The sequence below is a fragment of the Hippocampus zosterae genome, chromosome 13, assembly GCF_025434085.1.
Source record: "Hippocampus zosterae strain Florida chromosome 13, ASM2543408v3, whole genome shotgun sequence".
NCBI classification, from domain to species: Eukaryota; Metazoa; Chordata; class Actinopteri; order Syngnathiformes; family Syngnathidae; genus Hippocampus; species Hippocampus zosterae.
In genome coordinates this window covers 16267144-16285279 of record NC_067463.1, presented here as the reverse complement: position 1 = coordinate 16285279, position 18136 = coordinate 16267144, and the positions used below count along the sequence as shown (strand labels likewise).

General features: G+C 41.7%; 1 protein-coding gene across 3 annotated transcripts; it reads right to left on the bottom strand.

The window, feature by feature from the left end:
- Window positions 1-706: 706 nt before the first annotated feature.
- rgl3a (ral guanine nucleotide dissociation stimulator-like 3a) lies at window positions 707-17749 on the bottom strand. 3 transcript variants are annotated; one of them, XM_052084879.1, is made up of 18 exons: window positions 17325-17749; window positions 15942-16203; window positions 12593-12888; window positions 10726-10755; window positions 10397-10566; window positions 9074-9189; window positions 8670-8981; window positions 8464-8567; window positions 6843-6927; window positions 6106-6168; window positions 4977-5063; window positions 4848-4880; window positions 4605-4729; window positions 4437-4517; window positions 3175-3310; window positions 2700-2975; window positions 2219-2336; window positions 707-1852 (listed from the first exon to the last, which is right to left on the bottom strand). In XM_052084879.1, exons 2-18 carry the CDS (start codon window positions 16140-16142, stop codon window positions 1701-1703), a joined length of 2385 nt encoding a protein of 794 aa, XP_051940839.1. In that variant the 5' UTR covers window positions 16143-16203; window positions 17325-17749; the 3' UTR covers window positions 707-1700. The 3 variants fall into 3 exon arrangements, with proteins under 3 accessions (XP_051940839.1, XP_051940840.1, XP_051940842.1); XM_052084880.1 differs by having other exon boundaries at window positions 4977-5060; XM_052084882.1 differs by lacking the exons at window positions 15942-16203; window positions 17325-17749 and adding an exon at window positions 13710-14436.
- Between the last annotated feature and the right edge of the window lie 387 nt (window positions 17750-18136).

The window sequence follows — 18136 nt, the reverse complement described above, 5'->3', positions numbered from 1 at the left end:
CTTTTATTGGGAACATTTGCAAATGATAAGTAACACATCGGAAAAACATTCTCCCTCATTTGCATGCCGCGCTTTTCGGCCGGCCCTCAGATAAGCCCCTCGGTAGACATTTTTAGACCAAGACACCTCCCTGTACAAACAATGGATACCTTCTGATTCATCATCATCATGCTTGATTTTAGGATTCTTGTTTACCTTGTATTTCAGGTGCCTAAGTCTTTCGCAGTCAGCGAAAGACTTGTTGTCACCTTTTTTAATAACTTGGTGCTCTGGAGCAGTCGTAGCCAATCAGTAATCCAACCCCACTGGGCCACTCAAGGACATTCACAGATTTGCCCTGAAGCCACTCCTTTGTTCTCTTGGCTGTGTGCTTCTGGTCACTGTCCTGTTGGTTTGTTCACCTTCAGGTGCTGCACCATCTGCCCATCAGAACATTATCGATGGAACCTGATGATAAATCAGTGACTTTGTTTTCACCGAAGTTGTAACGGCTATGTGCCCAAAGACTTTTTAGGTTATGTGACTTGAAACCATTTTATTCTCAGTTGTCATTCTCACTAATTCTATATAGTAATGAATTCCATTTTCAGTTGCCGTAATAGGCAGATGTCCCTTAATTCTTGCCTAAATAGTGTGACTCATGATCATGTCATCAGTCTACAAGCCCATTCTTTTTAGATCAAAGGCGTCAATACAATGTAATCTGTGCAATAAATAATAAAATATCTTTATTAGACAGTATTTCAAATTACTAAGAGCTTGGGAAAAGGTAAAAAGGAAGTTGAAAATAGTCGTGCGCAAACAGAGCAAAACTACTGGGGAGGGGGGGGGGGCATTCTGACTTCTGGCATTGATGCAAAATCCTCCACAAAACTCTGCGTGGGACTCGCCACCGTTTCAAAACTCATTGCAAACAAAAGGTTAGCAATCACAGCGAACAGTTTTAAAAGCAGCAAGGATTGAATATCACTGGCATGTCCTTTCACTTACTGGGCCGCTTCATCCTTCACGTACGGAAACCATCCTTCACGCCAACCACGTTGACAGCGTCACCGATGGCAGTTTGGGATGCCATCTTGTATTGGTGACATCACCCCCATTCAACCATCAGTCTCCCATACATTACCGCCCCAACCCCGTTAAGAGCAACATTGCAAAATCACATCATCACCTTCCCTCGGAAACGCCATGCGCTAGCTTTCATCCTTCATTTTTGTACTACATTTCGGCTCCTGTTTCAAAATGAACTGAAAGGGGGCTCACAAACACATTTAAATAAAACAATTCGCTACAAAGCAGAATACTGATATCATTTCAACTCTTACGTCGATTTGAAGTTCTATGAAAACCTTTAAAAAAAGACAAATACTCAAAGCAGATGTCGATGGTCAGGATGGTTTGTCTAATACAATGTGCACGACTTCCAATCGCAGCGCAGGTTGCAGCGAGCGTCCATTTGCTGCGTCCCATTCACACATCTTCTACTTGTGCAAAAGCTCCAAACATGCCTTCTGAGAGGCTGGAGCATGCCGGGGAGGAGCAGGTGTGATGTCCAAATGTTTCAAATGCAGCCGAGGCGCTGACAGAAGACATCTGGGCAAAGCTTGCAGGCATCAGGGTGGCTCGCGCGTGAAGCCAAACAAAGTGACTGTGAGTTTTGGGCTCTCCTTGGCAGATTTAGTTTGAATGACAGCCGTTAGCTACTTCGCGTGGCGGACACGAGGCGCTCCGGGACTGGAGGAGGAGCCCGCATGTCTCCCGTGGCTCCTCCAGCGTTGGTGCAGGACAAAGTCATAGTTGGAGGAGGTGCACATGGCGTAATACACGTTGGCGTTGTCGGGGATGTGCAGCTCTGAAACGCAATGGAGGTTATAGTGACCTTTACCTTACATGGCTCCAGATTTGATATATCAATGGTTATTTTTAATTCAATATTTTTTGTTGAGTTTTTACTACACAATACTTACTGTGATGAATTAAAATGAAAGACTTAAAAAAAATACAACTAATATAAACAAACCTGCTCCGAAAACTGATTAAAGCTAAAAAAAATGTAAACAACAAAACTCAAAATGAAATGAAAAAGAATGAATTATAATGACGAATTCCAAACTATTATAAGACTTTCTGAAGCTTATGCGAATTTGTGAAAGGTAACTCAAAGTCAAGGCACCCGTTCTGAAATGATGATCAATTCTCATATTGTTTTGAAGCGTACCATTTCCATTGTTGAGCATCTGGCAGAGGCTAAAGTCCTGACAGCTGAACGTTTCCTCCAGGTTGTGTTTGTCCAGAGCCCTCTGAATGACCTGAGGTGTGTGATCCTGACTGGTCAGCTGAGGGACAAAGTTAGTTGTCAAAAAACAAACAAAAAAAAAGACACATTGTATTACATTTTAGTGTCTGCAACAAGCACTTCATTGTATGATTCTGATTACATTCCTGATGTTGCCGCTTTTAATTTTACTTCTCAAGCTACTACGTCGTAGGTTTTATTTGTGCTTTTCTAAACGACATCCAGTGAATCCCCACTATTGGAACACTGCAAAGGTTTGTTGCGCAATCCTGCTAACACCTTGTGTTTCTACTTCACTGTTTGACGATGTCTAAACAGATTTTAAAAAAAGGTCTTTAAAACAAACAAAAAGAGCTCTTGGTGGCTCAATACTGTGTAGGAGGAGCTGTGTGCTCTCCCTCACCAGAATGCTTTTGTAGATATTGCCGGTGTTGACACACTCCATGCTGACTCTTATGATACACGAGTCGGCGAGCTGTTTGTTGTAGACAGGCAGCACGGACTGCGTAGAGATGCTGGAGGAGGATGAGGATGATGAGGAGTCTGGCCTCAGCCCCAAAGAGCTGCTGCTCAGATCGGGATTGGAAGAGCTACAGGAGGAGCTGGAGAGGATGGGCGAGGAGGAGGACGACACGCAGGCGTAGTCCTCAGTGATGTTGTGCATTGAGCTGGAGAGGGACTGCGAAAGGAGGAAATTGAACACAAACATTTTTTAACAAAAGGTACGTGCTCCAAAATGCAAAACAGAAAAAAATAAAGAAATAAACGGCCTGTAACTTTTTCAGGTTGAAGTTCATTTGACCTTGTGTAAACCTTTGAATGTCAAAGGTTTCGATCCTTATTGTATGACACACAGTTACATTATTAAGTGCTCCTACCTTGAGTTTGAGTCTGAGTGGCGACGAATGAGGGACACAGAGGTCGTCCACGTCCGAGCCGCTGGAGCTCGAAGACGACACACTCATCTGGTCAACGTGAGTCTTCCCCAGGGAACCGTCACTGGTTGCTCGTGACCTGTACATAAAAATATTTGCTTTTCTCTTCAAAGAATGATGAAGATATGATGAGGACAACTGACCAGCCGCAGCGTTGTGACGACATTTTAGGCAATCTAATCCAAAATTTGAGCAATGCCGTCATATAAGTGCTACGTTTAGAGAGACGCTTAAGCTCAGTTTTGATTGACACTGAGCTATCAAGTTAGCATTTATGCTGCTTGGCTCAGGTGGCCAAACTAAAGACATTTTGTCTATGCCCGGAATTTTCAAAGTGTGAAACAGTCTCCCTCTGGTGGCTCAAAAAAAAAGAGGCGAGGTAAACCCGGAACTGATCGCCAGCCAATCGCAGGGAACAAAACATCTTTTCAAATCGGTACAATCGATTTGTTAATTACAGTTGATTAGTTTTTCATGCGAAAGTCAAATACATTTGCACTTAATCGTTCATAACGTTTTGTTTTCAAGCAATTATTTTGGTTCCATTTTGAATTAACCTTTACTCTGCTCTACATTTTGAATCATCATTTGACAACAGTTCATTATTTTCCGGTATTTTCTTGTATTGATATTGCAGTTGCAGTGTTAATGTTCAAACATTATATAATGTTTAGCAATAAAACTTCTGCCTCATTTTTAATGAACACTTGGAAAGCTGAGTATTTGTTGCCCAAAGTATTTGTTGTTGGCCGTCCATTTTTTTAAGAGCCTGCAGCTGAGACTAAAATGAACATATGACATGGTTCATGCACCGGTAGTTTGCCTGCATTGTCCTACAGTATTTACTTTCTACACTAGGCGGCAAGGCAGGAGAAGAGAAGACGTTTGTTCTTATCAATCTTTTCCTGGTTTTCAACCAATCAGACTTCCAGTCCAGTGCAGGGACAGTCTCCGATTAACAACTAGAAAATCTGTCATTCTCAGTTTTGCTATACAATGTGATTTAATGACGAGCAAAGTGCTCATTTGGACTTGCAAAAGGCAATACAAAAAACTTTATTTCAATCCCTGTACAGTACGAACTCCAATATCTCTTATTGAGGGAAATTGATCATACGTGAAACATGTGGGTGGACATTTGGTCTGGACTATGGACAGATGTGAAGGCTGCAGCACAACATTTGAAGATAAAGCACCATACTTACGAAGGGAGCTTCTTTGTCATAAATTGGGAGAAGTGGGGACACGGATCAACGGGTGGTTCCAGCTCCCGAGACAGTTCATAACTTCAGGCCAGAAGAAAAAGATGATCCATCAGCATGACGGCGTCCCTTGATTGTCTGTGCGTAGTAATGACAGCAAAGTGTTCTAACCTCTCCTGATCAGTGAGGAGCAGCGTGCGCGCCTGCAGCCAGTTGGTTATGCGAGGGTTCACCGGGAGCTGGTAGTGAGAACAGGAAGCCTGCAGTAGACGAATCTCAGAAAGAATCTCAAACTCCTGAAGCAGATATTAGAGAGAAAGGCAACCGGATCAATTTGAGAACTTAGCAGCCACTTGGCAAAAAAAAAAAGAAACAAAAATAAAACAGTAGAGTAAGCCATCACACAAAACGTACCCGCCTGCGCTTCTCAAAGTTGATCAGTCCACCCTTTGGACAGGAAACAACAGAAAGTGTTCAATTGCTGCAGTTGCATGAAAAGGACACGTCCAAACAGGTTGTCTTGCGGCCGTGATTTCTACTCACCTCCACAGAGTCAGGGAGAGCCGTGTCCAACATCGTGAGGGCAGTCAGGTAGGAGCCCAGGTAAGGTACAATTCCATCTTTATACTTCTAAAGACAACAAGGCAATGTTTCGTTGCTCAGAAGAGACACAAATCATTGCAGTGGATATGTTACGAACATTGACACAAAGTCCTACGAAATGACAACTAGTACAGGTCTTATGTACGGTACTTCCAGCACATGGGATGCATCAGAAAAGCTTGAGGACTGGTATCGCAAAAAAAAAAAAGTAAACTACAAGTAATCCCCCCGGGATCTGACGCACTTTGATGATTACTTTGGTTTGTCTGAAAAGTACGGTTATTGGTTTTGGAGATGCAAGGTTTCTGGACGACAGCAGTGTTAGCCGTAAGATATTACAATACAAATGATTAGAAATATAAGCATAAAATATTTACTCTGTGTGCAGCAAATATCTTTAAAATATGAAAGACACATTTTGAATCAAAATATTGGAATGAATTAAGCTGTCCATGATATTCAGATCTACACAAATGCACCTGTACTACTTTGAGCAAAGAATCGCCCTTTGATTATATTGATGCTTTGATTTCTTACGTTTGATGAAAATTCAGTTTAAGAAATACAAATGACTGGTGTGTTTGTGTGGCAAAGACTGTGACCAAAGCAATTTGTTTTTACCAACGATTCGACGATTCGGTTTGCCCGAGTCAATTCAAGGAGGATATGCATTCTTTTTTTTTTTTCGTAATTTAATTTCCACAATTTTTCGACCGGTTCAATCCGTTCTAACAGTAAACTATTCATCTTACCCCAAAGCATTTTAAAAAAATTATTTCAAAATAAAAGCAAAAAAAAAAACCCAAAAAATGAGGTGGCCAAATGGGCCAGAATATTAGGGCCAGAAAACATTGCAATTGTAAACTATTCACCAAATGCGGCTTTGACCTCCCCATTCAAAATGTCCGTGTGTATTTTCAAATGAAAATGCACACATTTGGTAAACTGGTTATTTTTCATCTGGAAGGCCAACTGGTTGCATGAGCATGGATCCATGTAGTTGGATTGTCAGAATATACTGTAAATCAATACATCAATGTAGTGGATGAAACATTAGGCCCTTACTTACCCTCTGTTTGGAACAGAGCAGGGGCAGCTGAGAACTGGCGTTGACCTGTTGCTGACTCGCACCCTGGAACAAAACACAAGTCCGCTTTGATTGAATACCCTAACGACACTCAGCTCACCGAACAACACGGCAGACATATTGCATAAGTGTTCTTTCCCGGGTTGGGCACCTGATGACAGGGTTGTTGCTGGGTGCGAAAAGGTGAGCCATGAAAGGGACTCACATTCAGCGTTTGTGGGTTATGATATTTCTATGGGCTCCTGAGAAAGGCATCGTCACGAGATACTCGAGCCTAAGTTGTTACTCACATGCCCCGACAGAGAGAGAGAGAGAATAATAGAGCCTGAGAAGCGGTTGAAACCGGAGCCTGGACATTGACCAAACAATGTAAAATAAAGGTCAAACGTAAAAGGTGTTGTGTGGACAAGAGAATCAGCTGGCAAGTGGCAATGTGCACACAGTTGCGGTCCACACACCGATTAGGCACATAATGCACGGATAAGTTTAAAAGAACCGCTCACCGCTAACCACAAGGGAAAGGTTCAATTTCAAGTCTCCTTTTTGGTATTCTACTCATATAATAATAAATGTTATAAAATTGGTCATGTATAAAAAGTCTGTTTTCCTAACCAATGACATTGATGGAAATTGTTCACACATGACACTTGTTGAACAAACAAATAAATGAACACAATTTCCATTCTGGTAGTAATATTCACGTGCACAATGTTACTTGCCTCTGTTAGGATCTCTTGGTTGGCCAGCATACAATTCTCATCGGGAAATGTCTCACACAGATGCTTAAAGTTAGCCATGCATTCCCTGAAAACAGAACATAAAGATTTGTTGAGTGCTTTCCTGCAGTGTAAAAAAATTCTAATGGGGACGCCAGTAATTGACTGTTATTTTATCATGCACCTACTTTAACGGAACAGTAAAATAGCTCACAGTGGATATTCAAGTATTTGCACATTCACACTCTGGTGTGGCGGAACATTGTAGGTTGCCGCGGCGACACGTGACTTCGACCGAGCGTGATTCGAAAAGCTGACCCTTCGGTCACCTGACAACACGCTCTCGATCTCTTGACCCACACAGCCGCTGCGTAGATTGACATTTCTTGTTTTTGACTTGAATTGTGTACCTTCCTGTGCTTCTAATGTGAACTAATCACAAACGCATCCAGCATCAAGCATGGAATGTTGGCTTAAATAAATGGGCTCCTGAAATGGCGTGCAAGCGTGCTTTCAGCAAATTGTTGAACAGAGTGCTACATTGAGGAATCAAAAATACAAGTGGTTCATTAAGCAAATTTGAAGCTTCATCTTCCCATTTTATATTGATATATTACAGTTTAAACAAGCATGAACGGTACTTGCTAATTTACATGTGGGGATGACTACTTAATGGCATTTTACAATTAAAATAAATACAGTTGGATACTCGGGCGGCCCGGTAGTCCAGTGGTTAGCACATCGGCTTCACAGTGCAGAGGTACCGGGTTCGATTCCAGCTCCGGCCTCCCTGTGTGGAGTTTGCATGTTCTCCCCGGGCCTGCGTGGGTTTTCTCCGGGTGCTCCGGTTTCCTCCCACATTCCAAAAACATGCATGGCAGGCTGATTGAACACTCTAAATTGTCCCTAGCGTGTGAGTGTGAGTGCGTATGGTTGTTCGTTTCTGTGTGCCCTGCGATTGGCTGGCAACCGATTCAGGGTGTCCCCCGCCTACTGCCCGGAGACGGCTGGGATAGGCTCCAGCACCCCCCGCGACCCTAGTGAGGATCAAGCGGCTTGGAAGATGAATGAATGAATGAATGAATGACAGTTGGATACTGTTCTAACATCAGAAATTTACAGCAACCTATAGTTTTATGTTGATAAATTACCATTGTCTAACATTCTTCTTAGGTGAATAATTGAACTGTTATATGCCAAGGATGAATATTTAACAGTATTTTACAATTATAAAAAATGAAAAACAAAACAACAAGTTAGCATTATAAATTCACCGTAAATTTACAGAATTGTGTTACTTGACTGAAACTGTAAAATGAAAGCTTAGAATGCTGTATTATCATATTGACCTCCATATATGACCTTGGACATGATTAGGGGCTTTCTTCAGTGAGGGTATTATTTTTTTTTCTTTGCGTGGTTATTACTACATCTGTATTTGTTTAACATAATCAGATTCTTACAATGACATGTTTTTTGGACAGATTATCAATGGAAATAAAGTTTCGAGAAAATCAGCGGTTGTAATGAAACTAGAAAATCCCATTTAACATGTTCAACCGCTAAAAATGTATTGATTAGTATTTTCTTATGGAGCAGTTGAAGCATTTTGACAGTTGCTCACTTGCTGACAGCCACCCAAGTCTTCTTGAGGCGATACAAAGCATTGGACTGTAAGGCGGACAGGATGGCCCGTAAGGAAGAAAAATTCTTCAGCTGCCTGCACGCCTGCAAGAAGTCAGGATGAGAAAATGACTGGAGCACGACTGTGTTTCTTTGACAAGGTCATTTACAGTATGTCATCCAAGCACGCTTCTTTCCCCCACTGACCTGTGCCACATTGATCCACCACTCAAGGATGCGCGCTCTGCAGGAAGGACTGGTGTGAGACGAATGAGGTAGCCCTGAGGCAACCAAAGGGTAGAGGAAGCTCAAGGAGGAGCTGGGTGATGAAATGGGAGATGAAGTGGAGGGGCTCGGAGAAGAAGGGCAAAGCAGCGAAGTGATAACAAGGTTGGTGACTGCGTTGAACTGGGAAATGGTGGCGCGGACGCTGGGGGCCAGATTGCGGTTTTCCTTCTTGTCGCGTTGTGACCACACGCAGCCCAGGCAGTGGAACGGTAACACTTGGACAAAGAGTTCCTGGAAAAAAAATAAACCATGAATAACAACCCCGGGAATTGTCATATACTTTATCTGTCACTACATTGCAATAAGCAGTGAGGCAAACCCACCCTGTCCAATCTGGTGAGCTGTTCCGCTACGTCAGTGACATGGAAGTTCAAAAAGATGTCTCTGCCTTTCTCTTTGCAGAGCAGCGCTTCATCCACTGGCACAAACTGGCTGTGATCTGTTCAAAACACACGGAAGCACGAATGGCAAAAAAAAAAACAAAAAAAAAAACATTAACCAGGCGACATGCAATTAGGCTGTACCAAGAGGAAACGGAGCACAGTAATTACTTCATCGACACGACAAAAAGACATTGCATACTCTCATCAGAAATTAGGCACTCCTACACAGCCTAATGTGATCCAAGATCTGTACCAGACATAAAAGCTCTTAAGGTAAAAGTTATTAAAATAAAAGGAAATAATGTGCATGTGTGATTCTGGAGAAACTGCTCTTGAAAATGTTTCACCAGCAAAGTTAAACTGCATTTTCCGCCCTATTAGGCACGCCTAAAAGCATTCAATTTTGACCGCTTAACAGCCAACTTTGATTTAATTCAATGCGCCTTAAGTATGGATCAATGTTCTGACTTCTTGGACGTAGTATTTTAAATGTTCTGTAAAGCGCTTTGTTACAGCTGCAGCGGTTGTGAAAGCTCTATATAAATAAAGCTACCGTATTTTCACGACTATTCGACGCACCGTACGGTTGGGCGCAGTCTCATTAATGGGCGACATTTCTGTATTTTACACATAGACAGACCTCACTGTACCAATGGGCGCAGTTTTACAGTGGTAAAACATACGCCAGCTTAAACATACGGCACACATGCGCGCACGCTAACACGTTAGCTTGAAGCATACGGTAGCATGCCTTCACCATTGGCGGACTGCTCCCCAGCTTGCCTGTCCTCTCTCTCTCTCTCTCTCTCTCTCTCTCTCTCTCTCTCTCTCTCTCCCTCTCCATATATGTATATATACACGCCCACCCTTCCCTGATTGGCCGACTTCTTTCCCACATGCCTGGCCACAGTCACTTCCGCCTTTTCTCTATATAAACAGCGTGTCGGCTGTCAGTCAGATTTTGGAACTCAGCGCATACAAAGGACGCTCTGCACCATAAGACGTCCTGTCCATTTTGGAGAAAATTTAAGACTTTTAATGGCGCCTTATAGTCGTGAAAATACGGTATATTGTATTGTATTGTATTGTATTGTATTCACTGAAGGTGCCACCGCCTTATACTCTGAAGTGCCTTATAGTGCGGAAAATACGGTACTCTTACATACCCCACAAAGGCAGACTGTGATTGTATTCTGCGTGTTGGTTGCTGTGGTTGAGAGTGAATAAGCAGTAGCCAGTGACAGAACTTGAAGTTTCCTCTACCTTGTTCCTTGAGCGATTTGAGCAGACTCTCTGCGGTCTGAGCCAAGCGTCGAAAGCAGAGGCGCCGGCGCAAGTTGGCACATAAGAGTCGGAGAGACTGGTATTGAGAGGGCTCACGGAAATCTGCGCCGTATTCTCCCAACCACAGCTTGATTACCGGATGCAAAGCACTGAGGAGGAATTGAGGGAAATGAATCCATCAGATTTGGGTTTGTTTGCGTTTTTTTGGGTGGGGGGGGGGGGGCAGGGTTTGAATCCAGAGACACAATGAAGCCTCGAAGTGCCGGATTCGCATGGAATAATGGAAAATCCAAAGTTAATGAACTCACCTATGCGAGCATGTGGCATTTGTGTCATCTCTGGGAATAAAAAAAAAGGAAACAGTCTTCGTTATTTGGGTAAAAACACATTTTTGTCATTTTGTCTTCATCTCACATACAGAATCCACTTACCTGAGAGGTTTAACTTGCATTTTTTTTCATGTTTCTTCTGCTCTAACAGTTTCCCTGGCTTTTAACAGTTAGTTATACGACATTAACATTCAAAATAGAAGTAATTAAAAGGGGAAGGTCAGCAGGTCAGTCACAACTCCCAAGCGAGCCCTTCACCTTGAGGCTGTTAACGGACGGCTTCCGTCCTCAATAAAGGTATCATAAGTCTATAGGATTGCTCCATGTTCTTGTCTTGTCACTTAAGACCATCGGAAAATGAAACAATAAACGCCTTAGCAAGGAAATCACTTCCAAAATCTTTTTTTTTTCATTCAAAAAATTATTCACGCGAAACTTGGGCGTCATTCGGTTTGTCCTGTGAGTCAAAGGAGGGAGTTAATGTTCCAAAAGTGTCCTCAGAGTGACGGCAAGCCTGTTGCCACCAGCAGCACAGGTATGAGGGTGACTGTTTGACAAATAACATTACAACTACACTTATGGCATGTGAAAAACAAATAGCGACATAGATTAAAAAAAAAAAAAGCAAACTTGTCTTGATTTTTTTTATATATATACAGTACTTCAAACTGGCTGGAAATGATCATGAAAAGAGTTGAAGCCAGGCAGTTTATTTTTGTCTCCTGAGCTTCTATGAGGAAGCTCTATGGGGAATGTGACATGAGGACAAAGATTGTAAAAATTTGCCTCAACAATAAACGTCACTGATCCATTCAACATTACAAAAGAGGTTTCGTTGCACATAGCTCGAGTGACGTCGCGAGAGTGTCCAATAGCCTCTTTCAACCTTGATTTACTGTATGATTCACCTGCCAGGCAGTCCAACCAGGTGAGGCATAGCCAGATTACTAGCCTCAAGTCAGGTCATATGTATTACATTCGTGATTAACTTCTTTTTACACTTTTGTGATAGTCAATGTTAAAAAAAAAAGAATTGTGTTTGAATGCATTAATATGCAAGTTATTAACATATTTTACACATTTAAAGACTGGTTAAGCAAGTCTGCATAGTTAATGAATTTTATGGTTAAACATTTAGACCCTGGAAGTCAAAATTCACAATGGGGGGAAAAAACTTTTGAAATCCGAACACATGTTAAGTAATCCATTGTTTCAGATCAGATTGAACTCAACCTCCAGGTTCCAGTGCCCTACTTTAAATGGGGGAAGTAACATTTACCTAATGCTAATCAGAAGTCACACTGTATAGGAGACATGTACAAAAACTGTTTGAAGTGAACTATTGATGTATGTTTCATTGTGTATTTCACAAAGGGTGAAACTACAGTATTGCCACATCCGCACAAACAAGAGGTACAGGACTAAAAAAATAACAAAGCTCAGAGTTGGATTCATGTAACTGTTCATCAGGGCAGCTATAAATTGTAGTGTTGTGTTAATAGACTGCTTAATACTAAGGTTGCTACTGTTTAGTATTTTGGTTATTGTTTTGAAAGATGACACAACCGTAATGCATCTAATTAAGATTGTACAGGTGCATCCCTATGAAATGCCCGGTGAGTGTGTGTTAAAATTTAAAATCGGCTAGGAGCTTTGTTATTATTCATCACAGCAATTGAAATGGACACTCTCGTCTTAGCTGCACATTTGCACAAGACAAGGATCTCCGTGTAAAATGGTAACAATGAGTGAATACGTTGACACGTAGACAGATATTAAACCCACGTTTTGGTTTGCGTTTGCCAAAGTTCAGAAGCCTGAGAGTGAAAAAAAGAAAGAGCCTCACCTATGAAAAAGCAGCTCAATGAGAATATCGGTAGAGGTGAAGGCTCTGTAAGTGGAGAGGAAAACATGGACGTAGTCAGGCTCCTGACTTTCGGGATCCAGAAGGTGGGTGACCAAGTGCTCCAGGGTGCCTGCTTTGAGTCTGCGCAGCTTCACGGTGTGGTACTGGACATAATTGCAGGCCATATGGTCAGCCAGCATGGCCATGTTTGGGCTTGCCATGACGGGCTCTCGTCGCAGCGTGATGCCAAACACAGCCCCGTTCTCCTCTTCGTCCTCCCATTCCTGTACTTGGTCCTGTCGGGGTAAATTCAAGCAGTCATGTTAGTGTATAAGACATAATACACATGTGAGGTCGGCGACATTGATTTTTCTCAGATTTTTTTTTTTGCTCAAACACTTTGAAACATAGCGGAAAATGTAATTCCCCCTTTAAAAAAAACTAGCAATAAACTCAAAATGATAAAAGTAACAATTACATGCTTTCCACGCACCATTTCAGTGAGCGACAATTTAACATAGTGACAAACCTACTCGTGTGCAGCGCAAAACTCATGACAAACTGACTCAGTCATGACAACGCCTGAATTGCGTGTCATCTCAACCAATTATTGCGATTTAGCTTGTGACCTGGTCCGATGAATGCACCATTTGTGCAGGAACAAGCGGTCACCACAGTGACCGACTGTCAAAACAGACGATCTTTCCAACTGGCAATAACAATGTCGCACCTCAAATTATACTTGATTAAGTTACTAATTCCAAGGTTATCAAATTAACACATACTAATTTAAATAACACTGCAACTCCAAATGAGGTACAAATAAAATGATCGAGAAAGCCTCGGAATAAGCACGACTACAGGGAAGTGTAAAAACGGGGCTGTTTTCGAAAAATAATGCTATACCCTACCCAGCCCCTCAACGCAGCCAAATTTAATTCTTCTCAATTTCTGTTTTAAGTGATGAAACGACGGTTCGTTAGACACCTGCATTAACACATGTGAATCGAGCAGACAGGCAAGAAAAAAAGATTCTTCACGATCATGGCAAGTCAAACATAGAGAACGTGAATAATGACGGTACAGTACCGGTATTTGTATGTTTTGCTCAACTCACCATAGTCAACTGCCATTTTCCCGGGGTTCCCATTTTTGCATGGGCGCGCGCACCTTTAGCCAAAAAGGGGATGCGCATTGCTCCGAGAAGTGACAAACTCTAAAATACATCGAACGTACATCTTGACTGCAAACTACAGCAGGTAGCAAATGAGAAAGAGACTAAACTAGTAAAAGAGACCAGAGTGAGAGAGGCCGGTACGGGGAAGTGCCAGGTGTGGGCGGGGCTATCACAGCGGACCAATAACTGACCACGGAGTAGGAAAAAGGAAACATGAGACTATAAATACAAAACAACCTAGAATTAAGGCTGTACTACAAACTATTTGGGAACTGCCTGATGCATCAGGTCTTAAACTTAATTATTATTAAAAATATCTCTGTCAGACTGCTAAACAGTATTTGATGGTGCCATAATTCAAATTGTTAAATATTTAAATTACAAACAATTCCAAATAATCTCTAGATGAAACTGCTAAGCAGTTAATATGTGATATTTCTGTAAGGCGGCCCGGAGGGAGACTAGTTAACACGTTGGCCTCACAGTGCAGAGGTCCATGGTTCGATACTGGCTCCGGCCTCCCTGTGTGGAGTTTACATGTTCACCTCGTGCCTGCGTGGGTTTTCTCCGCGTACTCCGGTTTCCTCCCACATTCAAAAAACATGCATGACAGGTTAATGGAGCACTCTAAATTGTCCCTAGTTGTGAGTGTGAGTGTTGGCGTGGATGGTTGTTCGTCTGTGAATTGGCTGGCAACCATTTCGGGTTGTACCCCACCTACTGCCCGGAGAGTTGGGATAGGCTCCAGCACACCCCGCAACCTTTGTGAGGATAAGCAGATTGGAAAATGGATGGATGAATGGACTCAGACTGTTCAATTTTCAGATATTTACCTTTTTGTTGGAAATCAGTTAAGACCAACAGATCTGAGCTCACACAGTAAATTTGTTGGTATCAAACACAAAACCAAAGCACTATATCTTCTTTTAATTGAGAAAAAAACGGCACTAGTTCTCAAACAAGACAAAACAGTGTCATCTTATTTGTGTATCACTTGCTGTGCCCTTTTTACCACTGCAATCAGGGAATCTCCCTCACGTGATGAGATTAGGGCGATTCCCCCACAATTATTTTTGGCATTCAACAATTAAGACAACAACCAAATGAAAATGAAAACAGAACGGTGACCAAATATGTGAAGCCTGAAATTAACTGACACACACCTATTCTCAAATACTTCTCGGTTTAAGACTGAAGATGCACTGTACATCAAAGTATGTGGATCTCGTGATCATTGGCCATGCCGGTAGCAGGCCAACGTCAACTTGCTAAGTTAAGTGCACTGCTGCCTGTCAAGAATCCAGTTTGGATACTTTTCTGCCAGGTAGTAGCTTGCGTTCCTACCTGTGGTGTCAGGGGAGTGGCGGGGAAACACCCACAGTATGAAACTGGTCTGTTGCCATCTGCAAAAGGAACTTTAGCCCCATCACTTGAAAGAATCAAACTATATAGCATATGGAGAAAATTCTATAAGGAGTCACGTTGTAGTCAACGCAGGTAATGCATTTGAGCTTCGAACAATCTCTCCAACAATTACTTGCTACTGCTTCTATTCAAAGGGGATTTTCGAATGAGCAACATCAAAATATCTTCAAACACATTCACCTTTTTGCTAGCTCATTGCTGCGTAAATATGCCTTGAATATGTCCATTTAAAATGAAAGCAATTCTACACAGCCACACATATGACGACGCTGACAAGGAGACAAGATGAAATGTTAATCAGGCAGGCCAATGGTAAGTCCAAGAATGAGCCCTTTGTTGCCCTAACGAGATTCCGGCCATGAATTAACAAATGAATCGAGCATCATTCTTTCATGCTTGACCATGCGCTCTTTGCAAACAAAAGGGCAGACCGAGCCAGAAAAGACTGCAATTATTGCCGATTAGTCACTTGAATGGTGACAAGCAAACCCCAAATTTCCCAAAGTTAGTGGTGCTTCCTCAAACATTCCGCCTGCTTACCAGACTTGCCTGAGCCGAAAATAAACCTTACACAAAAAAAAATCGGACAAACTTTATTTACAAATTAAGACTAGCGTTAGCTACGCGAGATATACTCTACACTACTATACTGTATGTCTGTAATGAAAGTACTGACAGCAACATGAGAGAAAGTCAACAAGTTAATACCTCTCCAGAATAGTCTGTTTCTGTTCAGGTGGAGCTCACCTCACATTGTTCTTCAGAACCCAACAGCTGGAAACTCCTCAGGCACACTCCAGGCACTGTGTCACCGTGTGCGTCCGCCGAGTGACTCTGCTTCAGCCCCAGTAGCTTCTTCATCCTGCCCACCTTTATGCGGCGGCTGCAGGACTCCCCTCCATCACTGCCTACACTCACCGGAAGAACGGTCCTCATCTCCCACACCATGTCAAACACGCCACGCAGACCCAATCGCCTCGGTAGATCTCACCCACACCTGATGCCTCATCTGGAGGGGAAAAAAAGATAAGAACATAGTGTGGCGCCATTTTGCACATTATTCTTTGCTCGAGTGTAACATTCATGTTAAATTCAGCCAATTTGCTTGTTTACATGGTTCGAAGCCCTCTCTTAAATCGCGTGAGCCTTATTTCAAATTTAGTTCTCATCTTTTGAATAATGAATTTTGTGAATAAGCATGAACTATTACATAAAAAGAAATGTTACATCTAATCAGATGTATAATCAGATGCATTGACACGAGACCATATGTGACACGCAGCAATAGATTTCACAAAAGTATTTTTTCACAAAAATGACGCGAATGAGATTTTTTAATCACAGCACATAATGTAAAAGCAAAACCAAAACTAGGTAAGAAATAATTGAACCAAGACACTTAAATACCAAGACAGTAAAACCATATTGTATTACGTAGTTTCAGATACATGAGACTCTAAACAATATCAAATTTGAGAGATCATATAAATACATGAAAAAAAATGCTTTTTTGTATTTAACCTCTGACTACCAGGAAAAAAAATTTTGTCCAATCACATTTATTTTGACATTCCCCAATCTGTGTGAAGTAATTGGACTACTCCCAAAAGAAATTTTTGAAATCCCACTACATTTCTTTAAACAGGCTCAAATACACTTAAAACAACTCAAAACACGTTAACGTCGAGTCTTATAATTAAAATGCCAACAGCATTTCAAGACAAAAGGTTTTTGATAAAAAGTATTACTTTTCCTCTTCCAATAAAAAGTGCTTGCACTGAGGGAAGCCATTTTATTACTTTTCCTAACCCCTACAAATTGGTATCATTGGAAAGCACTGAATGTCCTCTTTAGAGTAACAAAAGGAGTTAATGCGATTGGAGGCACTGGATGGGAGATATTTAGGTTCACAAATGTCCTCTATAGAGGACAAATTTGAACTACTGATCGTCAGGAGGATATAGTAGGCTACGAGTAACATGACAGATACTTCTTTAAAACGTATAAAGAACTCATTGAAATAGCCTACACATTAGAGTCGAACAAATCAAAATAACATAGCCTACACGTTAGAGTAAACACGAATGAGATCATTTTACATTAATAAAAATAAGAGTGCATTATATTCACCTTCCTTTGGGAAAACCGCTGCGTGCTCTTCAATCCTTTGCAGATGAAAACTGCCGATGCAGAGCCGAGTGGGGCTGTGCACTGGCTTTGCGCGTGACTGTGGGTGGATGCTGCTGTGTGCTGGAAAGGTCTCCTCCTTATTTTGGCTGAACACTCCTATTCATAATCGTTACGTTCCTGTTCATATCGCATTTTGTCGGCGAAGGGCGTCCCCGATTAGAATGAACAAAACGCTCCCCGTCATTCTCAACAAATCATATGCATACTGTTAACTTTTTCAAACTCTACATAAAAGATTGCTTGCTGGCGCTGCTTTTCCACACAAATCTTCCGTGCACGCAGTCGTGTCAAGCATCTCACGACTCCGAATGAAACAGTCGGTGGAATCATGTTTTAAAGTGACAGGGATGACATCATATCACGCTATTGAAACTATTCAAACTGTGAAGCAGGAATTGAAGAGGTGCGGGTGGAAACGCCTCCTCTCATTGATTGGTCGCCGGATTCGATCGTTTTGGAGAGCCGTCAAATTAAAAACAAAAACAAAAAAAAGTTTTTTTACTTAGTATAACTGTAATTCGTAAATTTTGTCAGGGAGGGTTCATATCCATAAGTGTAAATTTCGAAAATCAAACCCGTTCTTTACATTTTTTATTTGAAATTGATACTCATTTCAAATCACTTGATAAAATAAAATAAAAATCACATAAATGCCGATTGATAATCTAAATGCATTCAGAATATTTGAAAGGGTAAGTCTCATAGGTATCCGTGTTTGCAATATGAATTATTTTGTTTTGTTTTGTGTTTTA

Coding starts and splice junctions, on each gene's coding strand:
- rgl3a (XM_052084879.1), bottom strand. CDS start 16,142: ATGGTGTGGGAGATGAGGACCGTTCTTCCGGTGAGTGTAGGCAGTGAT. Junction 9,190..10,396: donor CAAATCGCTCAAGGAACAAG/GTAGAGGAAACT, acceptor TGTTTTGAACAG/ATCACAGCCAGTTTGTGCCA. Junction 6,169..6,842: donor ACCAAGAGATCCTAACAGAG/GCAAGTAACATT, acceptor GTTTTGTTCCAG/GGTGCGAGTCAGCAACAGGT.